The sequence below is a fragment of the Netta rufina genome (assembly GCF_964035555.1).
Source record: "Netta rufina genome assembly, chromosome: 3".
In the NCBI taxonomy this organism is placed as follows: domain Eukaryota; kingdom Metazoa; phylum Chordata; class Aves; order Anseriformes; family Anatidae; genus Netta; species Netta rufina.
Genome location: NC_140125.1, coordinates 34,349,829 through 34,369,850, shown reverse-complemented (window position 1 = coordinate 34,369,850; position 20,022 = coordinate 34,349,829). Strand labels below are relative to the sequence as shown.

At 38.4% G+C, this 20,022-nt stretch overlaps 1 protein-coding gene across 1 annotated transcript in view; it reads right to left on the bottom strand.

Moving 5' to 3' along the window:
* LTBP1 (latent transforming growth factor beta binding protein 1) overlaps window positions 1-20,022 on the bottom strand; it is a gene marked incomplete at both ends in the record, with an annotated part of 200,785 nt that overhangs the window by 11,518 nt on the left and 169,245 nt on the right. The window contains 6 exons of the mRNA XM_084283576.1: window positions 3,843-4,013; window positions 6,372-6,512; window positions 7,829-7,957; window positions 11,205-11,291; window positions 12,653-12,835; window positions 19,492-19,635. Of these exons, the coding sequence (XP_084139702.1) occupies window positions 3,843-4,013; window positions 6,372-6,512; window positions 7,829-7,957; window positions 11,205-11,291; window positions 12,653-12,835; window positions 19,492-19,635 (855 nt within the window). The remainder of the gene's footprint in view (window positions 1-3,842; window positions 4,014-6,371; window positions 6,513-7,828; window positions 7,958-11,204; window positions 11,292-12,652; window positions 12,836-19,491; window positions 19,636-20,022) is intronic.

The window sequence follows — 20,022 nt, the reverse complement described above, 5'->3', positions numbered from 1 at the left end:
TTGCAGGAGCTTCGGGAGACTCAGCAGGTATTTAATGCAGGTGTTACATGTTCAGGTTAACATGAGATGTGTATGGACTAATTCTAGATTCCATATTTTTTCAGTCTTGGCCTGTTGCTCTGTTTTTTGGCATGGATACTTTGACTCAGCTGCTAAACCCACTGGAATCTGTCCTGTTGCCAGTTACTTGAGCATGGACTCCATATGGAGACCACTGGGTCTCACAACGCTAACAGTAGATTGAACAAGGAAGCAGAATTTCTGAAGGCAGGTTGGCCAACAGGATTTTTTTTGAGGATGGTTGCAATGAAGAAAGGATGCTTTGCTTTCGTTATCTAGAACAAAAAACATCCAAGTTTCCAAGCTTTTTCAATCTGTCAATTATTAGAGATTGCAAAGGGCACATAAAACCCCAAATAGGTTATTAAGAAATCCAGAGATTTCTTTAAAGATAATTACTAAAAGTTCTTTGGGCAAGTTCAGTCTAAGAACACAGTAATCCCAGAAAGAGTACTTCTCAGTACCTAACTTTTAGGTATTGGATACAATCCGTGAAAGCCTTTATCTATAATATAATGATATCATAATATTGCAATGTTAGAACCAATGTAACTGAAATCCATCTGTCCTCGCTTCTTTCTTCTAATGACAAGAAGGCCTACCCTGCAAAATTGTTAGGACAAGTAAGATGTGCTCAATCACGTCACTACAGTTGATGTTTGCACTATTTTGATCAGGATTTTGAACTAGCATTTTAAGTTTGTTCTTTGATGGTGTCACCAAAACACTTATTGGCCTTACTGTTGGAAAGATGTTGCTGTTCAGTTCCAATACTTAAATTGGTGCTAATTCTTGTTTCAGGCTCTGCATATTTAGTGTTATTTTCAAGGGGATTTTTTTGATTAAGCACCAGAACATATAATTCCCACTTGTAGTTTTCAGAAATGCAAGCAATATATAAATTCAATTTTCATGCTGTTGAATGGCTGGATATCTTTTTCATTTATATGAATAAACTCTTATATAAGCCCTTTATCTTCCCACCCATTTTATGCTGGATACTATTCAAACAGGACATTGAGATCTTGTAATGAGATATGAAAGAGCATTCAAAAAAAAGCTGGGACACAAATTATTAAAACATTAATTTGTTTTAGAAGGGACTTGAAGATGTATCACTCATGGCTGTAGCACTGTATTTCCTTCTAAATGCAACATCTAGATCCTCACACACAAGATTAAGATATCTGTATCTTTCTAACTGCAACATCTTAATTATCTTACATGGACAGAGTACAAACAAGGTAAAAAGAAACCACAGATCAGTGAACGATTTCTTCTACAATCTAACCCATTTCATGGTGAAACTCTTCCAGTGATAACACTTTTTTCATCCTCAGACCTTCTTTAACATGTGTCACAAATCTTCAGAATGCCCCTAACTTGGGAAGTAAGCAAACACCTTCAGTAGTAAATCTGGCCAACACAATACACAAGTATTTGAAAATGGAGAAATTCCAGGTTCCCCAGCCAGGACTTGAACCTGTGACCTGCTGGCCTGGAGGTGTGAAAGCACTCTTTCGAGCCAATGATATCACTTTAAGCGCTACAAACTGAAGACATGTCAAATGAATCATTTATTCAGTTCAGTCAGCTTCAAATATTTCTTGGTTAATGGTCCTGAAAACACAGAAGTTTCCAGGTTTCTGTGTGCACATGCACACATGTGAGAGGACACATGAGCATACACCACTTATACTAAGAAATGCAAGCTTATACATGCTTTTTCTGACATACTGAAGATTCAATATGTTTCTGTTCTTTTTATCTCTCTATATTCCAATTTGTAATAATGACTTAAATTATCTGGAATCAAAATATGCCTTATAGTTTCATTTAAAGCAGATATTTTTCAATGTGCATTAAAGCTTCACATAAAAATGATCAGGTCTGGGGGATGAAGAATTTAATGCCCAACATAACACTCTTCAGCTTTGAGGATTCTCCAAGTGATATTTAGCTTCATGTTACTCATCATGATCCTTCACACCATTTTTTTAACGAATTGCTTATGTTCCTTCATAGAGCTAGTTGGGATTTGCACCCCACTGTTGTCACAGAGCTGCTGCTCCAGAATCATTTGGATTCTGAATGGATCAAAACCCATCTAATGTCAAGCCTAAATGCGTTCAGACTGAACTTGACTATCCTGATAGTCGTCCTCTGCTCTTTTTCAGATTTATCCTAATTTACATTTAACTAGCTAGAAATCTTCAGAACCACGTCTACTATCTACTTGAGCTCTCTCTGCTAGAAACAGCTTCTCGTACTTCTCTCAGGATATTTAACATTTCATTCCATTTCCATTGTTATTCTGTTAGGTGTAGTAATTCCATGTCTGCAAATGTCCCACTGTAAGATTTGTTCTGACAAAGATATTTCAGAGATTTCCATATCTTATACATCCAGCTATTGTCATTCTGTTTTTATTCTTCAGTCTCTTTCAGGGGTGAACCAGTTACGCCAGCCAACAACATCAAAATCAGACTTTTTTCTGTTGCTGTACTTCCAAAGCAAACTCAAACAAGCAAAGACATATATGAGCAGGTTCAAGGACCTTGCAAGTAAATTATAAAAACATAAAACCCAAGAAGACACAAGCACAGCCATATTAATACTTTGCTGAGCTTCTCCATGCAGTTATAACTCCAGGGTTTTCACTACAAGTGAAACACGTAGAGCTATAGCCACAACATGATGGTTACATGTGCCCAAATAAAAATCCAGTATGATCAAAATAAAATGCTTTACTAGTGCAGCATGCTATTCCTACCCAGAAAACTGTATTCCTGAAAGACATCCCTGTAGTAAGAAAGCTACATCCAAACTAGGCCTTGAAATAGTTTATATGGGTGATGAAGTTACACTGCTTGCACACAGGTTAGTATGGTGCCAGACTCTGCATACCAAAACTGTTAAAGGTACTAAAACATCATCTCAGGCACAATGACATACAACTGGTCTCTTCTCCTTTCTGCAGCTCACTGAAAAGAGTCCAGGTGTCAATAACAACATTTCTCTCTGTATCCATTTAGCTTTTGCAGTCACCACGAGAAACAACTTCTACTTGACGTGTCTTGGAACAATGTCTAATTTCTAAATGCTAAAACAAAATGTAATCATCTAAAAATATGACTGTTAGTCAGCTTGTGCTCCAAAATATTCGGTCCTTACTGGTACTCCATTTCCCTCATCTTAAACTGCTCATCTATACATTTCACAATAATTGAGCATATAACCATATAATAACAACCCTTTCTTTGATTTAGTGATTCTAAACCACAGGTCATCAAATCCTTATCAGGCAAACGTATCTATTCGCATCCAGTCTGGCAGAACATCACACTGAAAATGCATCTGTATGTATAATGCCAGCAAAAAAATTGGAAATGTTTATTTAGCTTGTTGAGTTATTAGCGTGTGTGTGCATGTGAACTGTGTCTGTATTTTCAGAGGTAGTTTTTAATTTGTCAGTCACAGTAAGGAATTGTGCTACCCTTAAAATGACCTCTTATTTTCACCAGGGTCCTAATTGCCAATCGCTGACAGATCCACCTGAAAAAATTGGGTCCCATAAATGTCAAAAAATAAAAGTAGCTACATTTTAAAAATCTGGACTGTAATGACTTCCCTTAACTAGTGAGCACAATTTCCATTACTTCTTGAAACGTTTGGGGTTTTTTATTCTTTCTTATGATATTAGCCTAAGTATAAATTCAAGGGATTAAACTGATGAAGTATTTCAGAATTCATTCCAAGAATTGAAATGTCCGTTTCCTTACCTGACTCCTTCATAGGACACAAGGCGCACTGCATGCCCCAGGCTTCACCATACAAGCAACAGCACTCAGTGTAGGTAGTCTGCTTTCCAACCAGAGGTCGACTACAAACAAAATCATCGCTTAGATGCTGCCAGCAAAGATCCTGGTAGACCTCAGTTTCTTCAGTTTGTTCTGATGGAGAAGACAGCATTACATTATCTTTGCAGCACTGTTATTTAAAAAGATACTGGCTAACACAACATTTTCTAAACAGAGGTTAGAGATTAACCTAGCTTTAACTTCTCATGAATCCAAGACTAGACAAATTTCGTTAAATACAAATTTAAGCTTAGAAGTCATGACCATTTCTAAATGCTTTGTGACTCATTCCTTGAGTGTTCAGCATTGCAAAAATCTTAAAATGTTCTGATTTTTCAGTGGCAATATTAGGTCAATTTAAAAGCACATTAGGTTGGATACCCAAAAACGAAAACTTCCTAAATCTGTTGTCAGTGCTGAACGCTTAACACTGACTCAGCTCTGCTCTCATGGAAGTTTTGCACAGCTCTACAAAAGCAGTGTTAGGACAGAGGTAGGTATTTGGGAAACTCCATCCACGGAATAACCCTTTAAAAATTGTTATTTTGCTTTTCTTATATGGCTGGCAATGGCAACAGAAGGAGCTGTTACTGCTGGGGCAAAGCTGAAAAATCTTACATGGGCTCAAGAGGAGACTGGACAAATACTTGGAAGAGACTCCCAATAACCGAGCACACAAACTGCCTCAGACTCAGGAAATCCCCTCAGCTGAAAACAGCCGGAGGCTGGGAGAGTGCTGGGGAGGGTGAGGGGAAGCATTATTTATCTGCTGTGCTGGTCCCTAATCGGCCGCTTATAGCTATTGTTAGAGACAGAATACTGCTGTGAGCTACTGTCACATTCTTACAAACATGAACAAAAACATGTATTTTTGTCTAAGCTGGAATATTTCAGAGGCATACTAGTTCTGACAAATTTCTCAGTAGGAACAATTCCCAGTCCCAGCACTCTCTGATCACTGCTGATCAGAGAGAGAGGAACTGAAAACTTAATCTTCTACTTGGGAAGTAAACACCGCAGCACAATTGTTTTGTAAAAACATCTAAAAGGTTTTGATTTTGTTCCAACATGCAATGAAAAATAAGTGTTGTCACAAACCAGGAGTCTGTTTTGTCTGGCCAAATGTTTTAAACTTCATTTTTACATGATGCTGCAACAAGATGCAGTGGAGCATGGGTAAATAGAGAATTGAAACCTACAGTGTGTTGTTCTGCAAGTGCAAAGGTTACCAGAATGTAGATAGATATTCTGCTAACAACTTGCCAGAACACACAGTGATGAGCAGCAGCGGTTCCCTGCAGCCAACTCCAAATTCTGCTGGCAGCAAAGGAACCAGCCTGTGTCCTCTTCTGTGGTAGGGAGGACAGTGCCAGTGGTGATACAAGGTTTGAGTGCTTTGAGCTGGGTGAGAAGATCATTGCTGTATTAGCCCCAGTGTAGCATGATGGAGACCCTTTGGGCCCTTACATTCTCCTTCAAATCCTATTTGAAGCCAAAGAACAATCTTGCTCTTGCTTTGTTTAACTGAAGACTGAACAATAAAAGTGCTGTAATTCTTTCACTGTTTTGGGCAAGAGGATGACCATATTGCTCCTCAAAATTACAATTCTATAATTTGGAGTGACTAAAGCAGCATTTGATCCGTATTCACATTTCTTTTCACAGAAGCATCTGAGGAAAATGCAAACAGGGTAGCAGAGGTCTGGATTATGACTATACAATGCCAGTATTTATCAAACACATTATAATGTTTCTTCCAAAGTTAAGCGTGGCATAGACTAAGCTGTACAGACTGTGAAATGCTCTGGATTTCTGAAATGTTTCTAAGATTCTCAGAATATGTATCTTTTTTTTTTTTTTTCCTGAAATCAACATCTGCTGAAATTAAAAGAATGAGAAATAACTTTATTAAAATAGTGTTGTTGCAGCTCACAGCTTGAAAATATGAGCTTGATATACATAAAATATTAATCAATTGAAAGCACAGATATAATTTTAGCTATTTTCTTTTATACCCTGTTATTCCTGGTTTTATTCCTTCCTTTGGTAAAAGCATGCACTCACTCTGAATTGAATCTCCAGAGTTAGCCCACAGCCAAACCCCAGGAGACATCAGGCAGGCTACACCTCTTTACCTACAAGGCTAGAAGAGACAGATGCAGAGCTAGTGAATCAGCAACTGAAGACTCCCCAGCACAAGCCTGATCTCAATTAATACTTCCAACAATGTTCTGTCTCTATTGGCAAGGTGGAACCCTGTGGAATCCTACATCATGATGCTTTCTGGATCAACAGGTGATGGTTCAAGCACTGCCTTCCAAAATCCTCTTGGGAAAAAAAGACTAGGCTCATCCAAAACAGCCCAGTCTGAGCTTACTGGGTTCTGTAGCCATGTCAGCACCACCTCGTGGAGGTGTACTCACTCCAGGAATATATATAATGGGGTCATACCACTTGAATCTGCTGGTCTGATGCACCGCTTTTCTGTTGCGTCCAAAACCATTGGGTGTGTACAGAAACAGTTGTAAGATCCTTCTGTGTTAATGCACTGGCCATCAATACAGCTGTTTGGGTCCTGACATTCATCCGTGTCTTTAAAATGGAAGGAAATGTATCAAGGAAAGCCAGCACAAAGCAGTCCCATTGTGTTAATCAGTGTTTATATTTTCTTATATTAGGAGCAGATTTCCCTACATGTCTTCTGTTAATTATCACAAATATCAATTGCTGGCAGCAAACTCCTGCCTGTGCCCATGGAGAAGGACAGACAGATCAGCAGGATGCTGACCTCTAATCCTCAAAAACTAGGGAGCATCTGGATGAGGAGGCTTGCTGTGGTAGTAGTGTCAGGCATATCCTGCATCCAGCACAGCTGCAGCTGGTTCCCAAGTTCCTATCCCCTTAGGACAGTACGAGCAGGCATTAGAGGTAGGCATGATCTCTGAGAGTTTTCATGAGCTCAGTGGGAGAAAGGAGTGACTTATCTGGCTACAATACTTCTATTCCTTAGTTTGGGTTGGAGAAGAAAAGCAGAGATTTAGTCCAAAGGGAATAGCAGACCATTTTACTTAAAATAAATTAAATCAGAAAACAAAACCAAAACCAACCAATCTTTGTAAAGAATAATCTTAAACCCAATAACCTTAAACTATTATTGTGGTTGCAAAAATTACTTCCTTTTATTATGCTATTGTGCACATTATGCGTGGTTTTCTGCTTACAAAGCAAAAGCCAGGGTCACAGTTATGAACAGTTTTCAGTTGAATACCTGAACCAATGGAGTACAAGGTTATGCAGACTAAATTGAACTCATCAGTGACCTAAACTGTAATTTCACATTGCATGTTAACTCCTTGTGGAAAATAATCTGTCCTTGAAAAAAATACCTGTGTTAATTTGATGTATTATACTAAAAACAGCACACTTACCAAGTGTAAGGTAGGCTCACAACACACTGTCTTGCACTGCTCACCCCGTGTACAAAGAACAGAAGGCTAAACTGGCAGAGTGAAGCAGCAGTATGTATATAAGGAGGGAGCCACCTCCAAACACTCTGTTGCCTGCCTAAAGGCTGGTAGCAGCTCCATGCTTTGCACTCAAGGGAGCACAAGGGACTGCTCTGGAGGTGCAAGCTCCTGGGAACAATTTGCTGAAAAAGGAAGCAAATAAAGCAAACTCTGCTCTACATGCCATTGCCATGTCAGCCTGAATTGCTGCCCAGCCAAGCAGACGGGAAGGGAAATGACCCAGTGCCTCTTTAAAAGCTGCTACTACAGGAGTTTGGAGGCCCTGTGTTCCTCCCCTTACTGGGCGTACCACAGTTCTGATGGGAATTCTGCTGTACAAATCTGCTTGTTTTGCCCATCTGCATACCATTACAGTGACAAGACCACTTTAAATAAACTTACCAAAGCACTGGAGCTTAACAGGGTCATAGTACGTGCCCTGTTTGCAGTAGCACTCATAACCTGGCTGCGTATTCAAACAGAAGCCATTTTTACAGATTTCTTCTCCAAAGAGCTGGCATTCATCAGCATCTGTGAAGAAAACATTAAAAGCTGCATTATCATAATTAGCATGAGGCCATGCAGAGGAGCAAGATGGAATAAAGCCTATACATGTCTTCGTTTAAGCAAACAATACTGTAAACAGAGGGCTCCAGCAGCACCGATATCCACAGAAAAAAACAAACATGGTATGGAAGAGGTAATGGTATGCAGACAGACAGCATGGAAAAGGGAAAACTGGCAGACCACGACTTTCTCTTGTCAGAATAACTCTTGTGGCACACACACAGTAGATAAACTGCCTACAGGACAGAGCAGAGCCTGTGCCAGTGGGAGAGCCTGCAGGTCCCGTCTTCCCTTTGGTACCACATCACTCTTAGCTCCAAGCAAAACATATTAAGACCATGTCTGGGCCTCTATCTTCCAATATTAGCGTTAGGTCAGAGGTTGGACTCGATGATCTTGATGTCTCTTCCAACCTAGAAATTCTGTGATTCTGTGATTCTGTGAAATCACATCACCTAACTACAAAACTAAGTAAGCAGTTATGCTTAGGGACTTTGTGACTGCTTTTCTCTCTCCATGCAGTTTGGCAATTGCTGTGCGTGGTGGAGAATCTTCAAATATGTACTGCTTGTGACTTTGTTTTTCAGACCTATGTAAAATAGTTCAATGGAGGCTTCCCACCACATAGGAATAACTGTGTCTATTGCTAAATGTAAGGCTGCAGCTACTAGAGCCACCAAGTGACAGCTGACAATCCATCACAGTTTCAAATGAGGCTAAACGTTTTCAGGGAGGTTTCACATCAACTCCATGCCAGCTCATACATACCTTTTCACAGTTGTACACATTTTTTCCCAGCCTTGTATTTATGTATTTGTTACTGCTGGAATTCCATTCACTTCCTTTTTCCAACCTACTTTCATTTGCTAGACCCATTTGCTAGAATATTCTGCTAAAACTAGGCTGGTATTATGGTATTAAAAATGGCAAAAAAAAAAAAAAAAAGCAGAGTGTGATTCTCCTCTCAATACCAACTGTCTCATTCCACAGCCTTCTATAGACTATTCACCATTTACTCTGGGGCAGTATAGATTTTAGCCCCAAACTGTCATTTCCAGCTCTACAGAAGTTTTAAAAGTGAACTATTCAAATGCTTAGTTCCCCAGAAGAACTGAAAGAGCTATAAAGCTATTTATCTTTATAGTCCCTCTTTGGGGACTAAGTCACTAAGCCACTAAGTGGCTTCAAACATCAAATATTTTTTGTTAAGCTTGAACATTTAGCAGCAAGAACAACGCAAAGATTAAATAGAAATGTTATTTGCTGCATGTCTGTCTTTTTGCAATGGAACAAGGGTATGTGTCTGGGGAAACATGGGAGAACCTGAGAGTGAATTCAAGGAAGGCTAGCTGACTCTACTTCTGATAGATAATGTCAAATAAGAAAATAGGAGTTGGTCCTACAAGCAGAAGCTTACAGACAAAAGCAACAGAAACATGAGTTAGTGTAACAGAGAAGTATCAAATTACTAAAAGTACTTGTCCATTTATTGTCTGTCCTCTGTGCCGTTCCTAAGGTTATTACAAAATAAACTTATTGAAAACAGAAAAAGTCTTATTATGGCAAGGATTTGTTGAAGATATTTCCAGATGCAGTATTTCCACACTTCAGTATTTACAGCAGCTAGAGATATTATCAACCCTGAGGTAGCACAACAAAATCAATGCAGATTTTGTCTTAGATACATTTGGACAACCTGCGCACATAGCATGTCCCAGATCCCCGTTGCAAAGATTATACAGAAATCTCTATAGAGATAAATAACACATTTAAATAACCCCCAAATAGAAATACTCTCAGAGAATATTAGGTCCCTCAAGAGCAGCTATGTGACAGTGTCCTGACTCATCTAGATGTAAACTGTCAGCCTAGCAAACACTCGCCCCTGCTGCCATCCATCTCAGGTCTGCCGTCATCCCATGACACTTTTTCTTTTACCCCATCTAAGCTGGAGGACAAACAGACACCTCCAGAGAGTGGAGGTCTTACATGAACACCCTATTTAAACACCCACATGAGTCTGAATGAATTTGTCTATTAGTGCCTTATAATCTTTAGAATCTTTTTCAAGTTCCTGCAAGGTAAGGAAGTAGAATTTTCCTCATTTTGTAAAAAGCAAGGCAAGGCGTAAATAAATAGTTGATGAGAATAACACAGAAAGATATAAGTAGGGCAGAGAACTGAACTTAGCCATGGTCAACTCAGTAACTGGATAGGAAAACTGACCTAAGAGTGTCCTAGTCAGTGAGGAAGGGTATTTCAAAAAAAGTACACATAAAAATCATTAGGAAAAAAGTCTTTTCAGTCCTACCAGTTTTTGTCATCTCTCAGAATTAGGTCTGACTGTCATTTAGCCAGAAGCAACTCTGAAAAATGTTTATCTATCAACCACGTGATAATATGCCTCTACTAATACTACACTTTTTAAAATAGCAATTTTTACTGCATATTTATGTGATGTGAATACATAGTAACTTCTACTAAAGTTTTTGATTTGTAAAACAGCGATTCTAGTAGGTACAAATGTATAAAATGTGTATACTTTTTTTAAGATACTGTAACTACTATGTAACCCAAAGGCAATATGTTGATTTCATTTTAGCTAATAAATGCAGTGTATTTACACCATATGCTGAGGAAAAATAATTTCACTGATTATTTATATGGATTGCTACTTCTCAAACTTAAAAAGGAATTTCACTGATCTAGCTCTTCCTCTTAGTGATGCCAACTCCCCTTTGTCCGCACCCACAGACTCTGTCACTCACATTTCCCTAGTCTTTTGTTCAGTAATTATTTCATTAAGTTCTGTAATGAAAATGCCATTGCTACAATTCTCTTCAGTTTTTATATTCATCCTCACTTGTAGGTCTAATGTTTAACACCACTTTCTCTCTCCCAACTCATTTATCTACAGATTTGCATTCATAGATTTTCATATGGAAATGAGTATTTGAGGTTTGCAGAATCAGCACCTATTCTGATGGTCTGTAGCACTTACCATAAATTAAACCAGAATATTACAGAGACTGTGCAATTAATATTCTAACTGTCCATCAAACAGTTATTTTCAGTAATGTTTCATATCACAAGCTGGTTTTATCACCTTATAAAATTTGAATAAATATGTTTACTTTGCTGGCTCACATTTCTAGTCAATCAACTACCAGAACTTCTGAAATAATTAAACTTAATACAAGTCAGTACTGACCTTTGTAATTCTCAGCAAGAAGCCCGTAAGATGATTCTCCAGAGGGAATGAAACCTTTCCCTTCAGGACACAAATCAGTAAATTCAGCTAGGAGAGAAGGAGAGAAAAAACATATGCTGTTCAGAAAGTTACTTGTGTACATGTGTTACATGTGTGTTTCAGGGTAGTCTGAGAAATCTGAGGCAATCTTTTGCCTTATTCACATCTATCAAGCAGTCATGCACACCTTTAGATAAACAGGGGATGTTGGTCATAGAATCATAAAGGTTGGAACAGACCTCCAAGATCATCTGGTCCAACCATCCACTTACCACCCAACTTTCCCCTCCTCTGAGTTTGCAGAGGTAGCTTTGAAAAGCAGAGTTAGGGAACCCAAACATCACAGAGCTCCAAGGAAACTAGTTTCCCTTTGCTTTGTGGCAGGAGAATATAATCCCTGCTGTGTTTCATGGTGCTCTGCAGTTATAACAATACCAGTAGCCAGATTATCTTAATTAAAGCTAGCATGGGCCTTTCTGAGCTATACTGCAAGCTGCAATCTAGACATACCCCAACTGAGATACAAGCCCCTTTGCACATTCTTCAGGCCTTAAACAGGGAAAACACTAATTAACTGCAACAGGAGAACATGGTGTCAATTACAGAAGGAAATTAAAGCATCTTGGAGGCTCTACAGAGTCAAGTAATCCTAGCCAAGCAGAGAGAATCTTATTTTAACACATTTCACTACAGTTTTAGTGATTTTAAACTACAGTTACAACAGGAACTAAACAAGATGATACATATATGTGAAAAGTAATTTTTAATGTTTAATCCCAAAAAGTTTACACATGTTCTCTTACATGATTTCTTCCAGCTGGATACTGAATTTCAGCCATCATTGTTTATGTTTCAAGTACTGTTTTCAATATTTGTGACAACTATAGTATGGCTATGTTTTTCTAATTTAATATTTAGAGATTAAACAATGGTCTGCAGACAACATGATTAACTGTATTGGTCAGTAAGTAGCAAAATGTAAAACTAATGTCATAATATACATCAGTATTTCATAGTGGTGTAGAAACAACAGTACAAAGAATAACTGCAGACTCAAAAACATTGTAATGGTTACCTTTGTTTTCCAGCTTGTGGGAAAAATCTAACTAAAATGTCACTAAAGCATCTGGAAAAGCCTTTTGTGACAATTCATCTTTGTTTAAAATCAGTTGGAGATAATGTTGCCCAGTAACAGGGCACTTTTCTCCCTCGGGTAACTGCAGTGAAGCCAGTGGATTTACACCAGATATGAAGTATTCCTACTGACTTTTCCTCTGTGAAAGTCTCCACCGGATAAGTCATGTCTATATTTTACAAAATATGGGATTTAATGGGTAAGTCTTCTCTGATGGCAAAGCATAAACACAATGCTTCAAAATTTTACAAATGGATAGACAGCTTCCTCTTACCAGTTCCAAAGACAGGGCATGGGAAGATTTCACAGTTGTCACCCCAGCCAGCACCCAAAGTACAGCAGCATTCCTGTTTGGTTACATTAGACGTAAGCACGTTGTCACAGAAATTAGCATCATTCAGATTGTAGTAGCACTCCTTCTTTCCATCTTCATGTTGATCGGCCTCTATTGGCAATTCTAAAAGAGAAAAGAGAATAACTATGTAAGATAACATGTGAAATACATCCTTTTTATAGGAGAATCAGGAGAGCCATAATACCCCTGCAGTTCACCACAGTGAAGAGCAGCATTGTCTAGTTAAGAAAATAGTTAAGCACAAATTTTGGTTTAAACTTTTTGTTCTTAGTAAGAATGATAGGAATTTATAACAGTTCTTTTCCAGACTTATTCTCCAACTTGACCAAAAATGGAACTCTTCACATTTGCACTTTTTCCACTTTCAAGTGATGCATGAAACTACCTGCTATCATGCTTAAGTACTTAACTATCGCGTCCAACATGATGCTTTCCATGTATGAATCTTGAAGCCCTTCAAAGAGGTAAGCAACCCTTACAACCTCATTTTACAGATAAAGGAGCTAAGACGCAAACTGAAAAGGATGGATTCTCAAAAGAATTAATATTTCCTTTTAATTTAACTGGAAACAAAGCACACTCCACACTTGAAAACAAGGTCTTTTATGATTTTCACAAAAGTAACTGTGAAACACATCGTAAGTAGAGGAATATAATGCAGATGTTGAGTTAACTGACTCTGTGCTTTATTTTAAAATAGGCTTTACAGGCACCCAGCCAAGAAACAGTATTTTCTGCCTTTTGCAGTTCAGTGGGTCCTCTGATGGTAAATGCAAGGACTGGAGGTAAAATACTCTTTTCCCATAGATCCAAACAACAAACAAACAAACAAACCCTATTAATGGTCAAAGACCTGTCTAAACAAGATGCTCCTTAAGTACATGAAGGAGTGAGTTGGAAAAGAAATACATAGTTAAAGCTTCTATATGTGCAGAATCCTGCCAATCTAACCTTGCACTTCCACAAAAGTTTTCCGCAAGAGCTCAGAAGTAGGAACTATCACATAGGATTGTTATTCAAACCTAATGAATATGAAAAACTTTTCATAAGCCATCCATGAGGTAACAGAGTTGCTTATATTTGTTAATCAAAACCAAAACTTTGTTCAGGAGCTTTAGATAAATTTTGAGGTGACTGGTTCATTTCCTTTTCTTTTGGGAAATTCTTTATGTCTAGCACTTAACAAATTTTTTTTCATAAAAACCTACTACAAATTATTGCATGTTGTATGATTTTCCGTTTGAGATTTGTTCATTTCTTCTCAGCCTGTTGCACAATATAGCAAGCAGCAGACAGCAACACATGTCCAGGTGGGAATTAAAGCTATTTTACACCTGAGTGACAGTGTGTTTCAAAATGCTAGAGTAGCAGTAAGACCCAAACAGTTGTGGCACATACTCCACCTTTGCCTTGCAGCTCTTTTTAAGAAAATATTCAAGGCTGGCCAGCCTAGCTGGGAGTACCACTGCATCTGCTCCTCCCTCTGGCTGTCTCATGGAGGTAAAGCTCAGGCTCTCTATGCCAGATACAGAATTGGTCTTTTCTCTAGTCCCAGCCACATTAAAAATAATGGCTGTGAGGTGGGAACTTGAAGGTGGTGATTGTGATTGTCCAACAGATACGGAAGGAATTGGATGAACTCCAGCTCATTACCTCAAGCCTGTTATCCCTGCCCACCCTCATTTCCCCGAGCTGATGAGGCAAGGCAACTTTACTGAGCATGCAAATACTAGATTCATTTTGAGAAAAGCAGGTCTAAAAATGCCAGTATGATTGCCTATTATTGCACTTTAATAGAATGAACGTGTGTAATAGTTCTTTGGGCTTCTCATTCCAAACAGACAATTGGATTTATTTCTATTTTCCTCAGAAAAGTGACTGTGTCTGTTTTTGGAGATTGAGGGGCTGGCAGACACCTCCATTCAAATTTAGTACAATGTTGCCACCTACAAGGCAAATTTTCCTTTGCTCTTTTGCCAGTATAACTAAGCTGTACATTAAAGGAAACACCCAGCTGAGTGCTTATTTCATCTCTGTTAGTTTAGTCTGTGGTCTCCCCTCATCAGATAATTACAATTTTCCATAATGTGCTGAATTTCATAAAGTACGGTGGTTTTGTGGTATCAGCTGCTATCCAATAGGAACTAAGTTAAGGCTATCATGTGTCACAGAAACTCAACTGAACTAAATCTGTTATTACAAGGTGAGAGAGTGGTACTCGAGCCACCAAATTATACATTTTCCTTGGCCAATTGCCATCTGTCTAACTGAATCAAAGCCAAAAGCTTTAACAGGAGAAAAAGCATGGCGATTTTCATGCTGTTTACCAGCGAGAGAACAGCAGAAGCTGCCTCAGGAGGAAGGGGGAAATCTCCTCGTGTGATTGTTTATTCCCATTTTACATATGATGTGTCGGTTTCTCCTCCCATTATCTGTTCAGCGGCTTAAAAAGTCTGTTGTTTACACAGCTGTGACTGAGGGTTAGTCAAGCAGGCGTCATGAATGTTTGGAAAGCAAATGAGACACAAATCTTTATTATTTCTTTTTTAACCAAGACCAGTCTGTGTCTACAAGCTTATAACTTCTTTCATACATTATTAACTATTAACCATTTAGCTAACTGGTTGTTTCTGAAAGTAGTTTTACTAAATATTTTGACCAAATATGATAGGAAATTGATACTTATTTTTTCATATAATTGGTTCTTTCAGGTGTTTTGTTGTTGTAAGAAAATGTAAAATCTCTCTCCCTTCTCTCTACTCTGGTAAAGTAACATAATTTTATCAGGTTATTGATATGACTGTTACATTAACAGCCTAGAAGAGAGTTTCTATATAGGTGTTGCTAGACTGCACTATGAAGTACTAATTAGAAACAGATTTATATCCCTTAATATAACTTTGATCCAACATTTTTGTATGTATTTCAGAATGTGACTGATGCAAAAATGTGCATTAGTGTCATAGGATTCAGTGGATGATCAGGATATTAGTATAGGCTTAGACTTCGGCACAATCATATATTTGCCTAGTAAAGGCCTAAATCACAGTGATCTGTGAAAAACAAAACAAAACAACAAACAAACAAACAAAAATTACCACATATAGAGAGCTGATGGGACCTTAAATATTGTAACCCTGTATCACTGCTTCTTGTTCACTGTTGGGATCAGTCAGGTGGTTTCTAAAGTGAAAATCACCATAACAAGTTTATGACTTCTAAAACCTCAGCAAATACTCTGGTGACTGAGCAAACGGCTTGAGTAACATACTTTCTGAACTTGATTCTAAAAAGCACAGTAAAAATACATTGGTATGTGCCTACAGTCCGGGTGCACTCTTATAGATCTCTCAACTGGCTGCACACATTGCAACCTACAACATGTAACGTGTGTGGTGTATGTCCAGAGACATGTATGCACACAATTAAGGAATTCCATGTTTAAAATGTTATCTAAGACCATGTTCATACATGACAAACTCAGATTGTGATTTAACTTAGAAAAACAGGCACATACCATCGTAAAAAAAATAGGAGAAGCATGAGGATTTTCCTTTAAAGTCTTAAAACATTAGAATTTAGGAAGGTTAGAATTTGTATTCAGGCACAAAATTTCTAGCTTTGTTGAAGCTTCAGGATCAGATTTATTGGTAGCAGGGTTTTTTTTTTTCTTTTTTTTTTTTTTTTCATGGTGGTAGTTGGTTAGGTTGGAGGGGATTTATTTTGTTTTAATACAAACCAGTCTAGGAAGGATTCATACCATGTTTGGACACGAAATCTATGATTTTCATCTATAAATCTTAGTAAAATACCATTAACCATCTCGCCCTAAATAACTGATTGCATTTCACGTAACCATGAGAAAATGTCTAAATTAGCTGTAGGCAGGCCCCTAAGTGGGCCCGAGTAGCTTAGAGGAGCTCTCTCACTGGAATCCTTTGATAGCCTAAACTGTAATCCAACCTTCTCAGCTTACTGACCTTTCTGTACGTAGGCCAGATTCCTGCTGATATGCTTCACATATGCTTATTCATAAATAGTTAAAAGTTTTAGTAAGGATTATTACTCTAACTGCATTCAGCTTGGTACTTGCTACAAGTTCATAATAAATGACCTTAGAAATCTTTTTAAAGAATAAATCAGAATACTCAGTAATCCAAAACAAGCATCTTCTTTTCTTAGGCACATAGAGGTATAGAAGAACACAATAACTAGTTCTTTCCTCCTTTTTCTTTTCTTCCTTCTTAACTGTTTGTTACATTTCGTGAATGGCAGGGCACACAGGAGGGGAATTACACAATCAAACCTAGCACAATTACTCTTCTTTGTATGTGACAATATGGGGTAGATTTCCCAATGCATACACTGAGAGGGTTGCTTCAGGACACAGCTAACAGATGAATTTCTGTCAAGTGAAATCTAAACAGAAGGAAGTACCCAGACCCCTAGAGGTAAGTAAAGAAAAAACGTGAACACGTTATTCCACAAAGGAACCACATGCAAAAAAAAAAGCTCCCAGATTAAAGTACCATTTGAACAATTTTCACCCATTTTTAGAAACAGCATCCAATTTCCACTTGGAATGAGATGCACAGCCATTTCTTTATGCACAAAATGGCAAAATGAGAAATAAGCAAAAGCTGAGTAAAACACATTGAACTACAGACATCTGCAACATGATAACAGATAAAATTCCTCCTTTCTCAAAATAGGCATGATGCAACCTAGTGCTGAAAGATGATGCCCACATGCACTATAGGGGCTCTCAAAGCACTGCACATGATTTGAGTATGTGGTTTGTCAACACTTCAGGATGTGTGGCTCTTCCATCACTATTTGCAGGAAGGTAGCAAGCTATTCCTATATGAGCGTGCTGCAGCTGGTTAATTGGGAAGGGTTGATTTGTTGAGCAAACCAACATAGCTGTTGTTGCCTATCCTGCAGTGACCACATGGAGCTTCTGCCCGCTTACAAATGGGAAGAAAAAGACTGTTTTTATTTCTTCTTCAGTTGGCAGCTGCACAAGGGCCATCCATTTGTTCCCAGAACGAGATAGGAACAAGTTAAATGAGCAGATGTAGGAGAATGAAGAGCAAATTGTCAGCTCCTGAAATATCTAATACAGAGAAACACAGGGCAGTGTCACCACTTGACTCAGTCCCTGAGATCTTCAGAAGCAGAAACCAATTTATAAGAGGAAATAAATAAATAAAAAAAAAACAACAAGCAAGGCTGTAGGATGTACAGGAAAGCAAATGTTTTTTGAACTAATGGAAGTCCTTTCCTCCTTTTACTTTGGAAGACAAGTAGTAACAGCTCTTAGTACTGTCACTTTTCCTTATTCTTGTTCAAGAGCATATGGTGCAAAGAATATCTCACTGAGTCCAAATTTGCATACTTTCCAATCTCCTGTGTGAGATCTTCCTCCTTGATGATCTAATCAGAGAAGAGACAAAGCTGAAGCACATGCTGTGTTAGGGCCCAATGAATGCAGGCAGAGAAGGGAGAATGGCTTCTACCAAACCAATTGCAGCAAAGCTATGCTGATGAGAACAAAATGGAGCTAGTACTGACAGTAGAGTAATTATCTGTTCACAGTGCAATCAGCCACACTATAGGTTTTCATCCCCTCCCTCCCACTAGTAACAGTTGGGTATGCCCTTTAATGCTCCCAGAACTTGACTTCTTTTTACCACGCTCAGGTGCTCTGCTAACTTCATCTTTGGTTTTGTTTCAACCAGTAGCTGAATTCTCCCAAGAACCACCCTCTCACAGTACCAAAACAACGATGTATTTCATATCTGCAAATCTTGAGAATGTTACTCTGGAAGAACTGCAAATGCTACTACTTCAGTTATCATCAGTTCCCACCTAAGCTAATCTGCTTCATGATGGAAAGGTACTGCAACATTGCAAGCACTACTTGCAAACAGGAATGGAGGCAGTGCCACCGGGCATTGCTTTTCTGCCTCAGCCATCTTAGTTTTATTTTTCATTCCTGCAAGCCCAAATTATTCTCATAAGATTCTGCAAAAGTTTCAGTTTGTCAGTCAGCTGTTAATGATATTTCACAGGCAACATCTTGAGTGCTGCTCAGTGCTACATTCAACGATCTAAATACTGGGTCACAGATGTTTCAGCCTTGTAAACAAGTTGAAAGACCACAAGTGAGAGGAGAAAATAGCCACAGCTACTTAAGCTCCAGAGTCTGCATCCTGGCAGAAGAGACTTTTTTTTTCTGAAGTTTTCCAGAGGCTAGATCTGTCTGCAGTGTAAGAACAAATTAAGAAAATACCAAGATTTGCATTCCAGGGAGGAAAAAAAACCTGTGCGCATTAATTCCTTCATTTCTTGTACTCTGCTGCTCCTTATCATAGTCTTGTTCTCTCCAGACTGGATCAGTGTAAAAATCTAGAGGCAACTTTGAGAGTTCTAAATTCATTTTTAATTAATGTATTTCTGGTGGTATTTGCAATGTCCAAAACACCTGAATGAAACCTCAAAAAATCTTTATGGTGAATTACAGAAAAACAGGACAAAAGATGGAGTGAAAAAGGAAGGGGGAGCACACACAGTGACCGACAACTCTGTTTTGCCTTTCGGTTTTCCAAACTACCGTTTCTGAGGAGTAATATTAGTACTACATAATGCTATGAGAAGACCACTACACGAGCATTTCCACCAACTTTACCTTTGCATGGGTTACATGTTCAGTAGAAATCATGACAAGCACGCAAAAAAATCTGCTGGTATTTTACCTGGTGAGGTACGGAAGCGACACTGTCCGGTCATCGGATCATACTCCTGGTTTTCATCAGAACACAGGCAGAGGAAAGAACCATCGACGTTTTCACAGAGGGCTTCGCCACATACCCCACTCAGCATTTCACATTCATTCACATCTGGGGAAAAAGGCCAAAACGTAAATCGATTCAGACCCACTGCTGACAGTTTTTGCTTTTATCTGCTGTATCTGTGCCAATATTGTCTGCCAGATTACAGATGTGATCTCTGGGGAAAGATTAAAAACTCACTAATGCCTAAGTGGATTCATAAACAAGTAGTTAAGCCCTTTGAAATACAGGTACCTGAAAGCCACAGTACACTTCATAAAAATATTGGTGCTGATTAGGTGCTGCTTGTAGACTGGAACACCAGCTTTCTTTCTTTCTTCCTCTCTTTCTTTTTTCCTCACTTTTTCTTTGGGTTTTGTTTTCATTTTTAATACTTGCTTTTCTTTGTATTGTTTTCTTGGGATTTAAGATTCAAACTCATTTCATTTGTTTTCT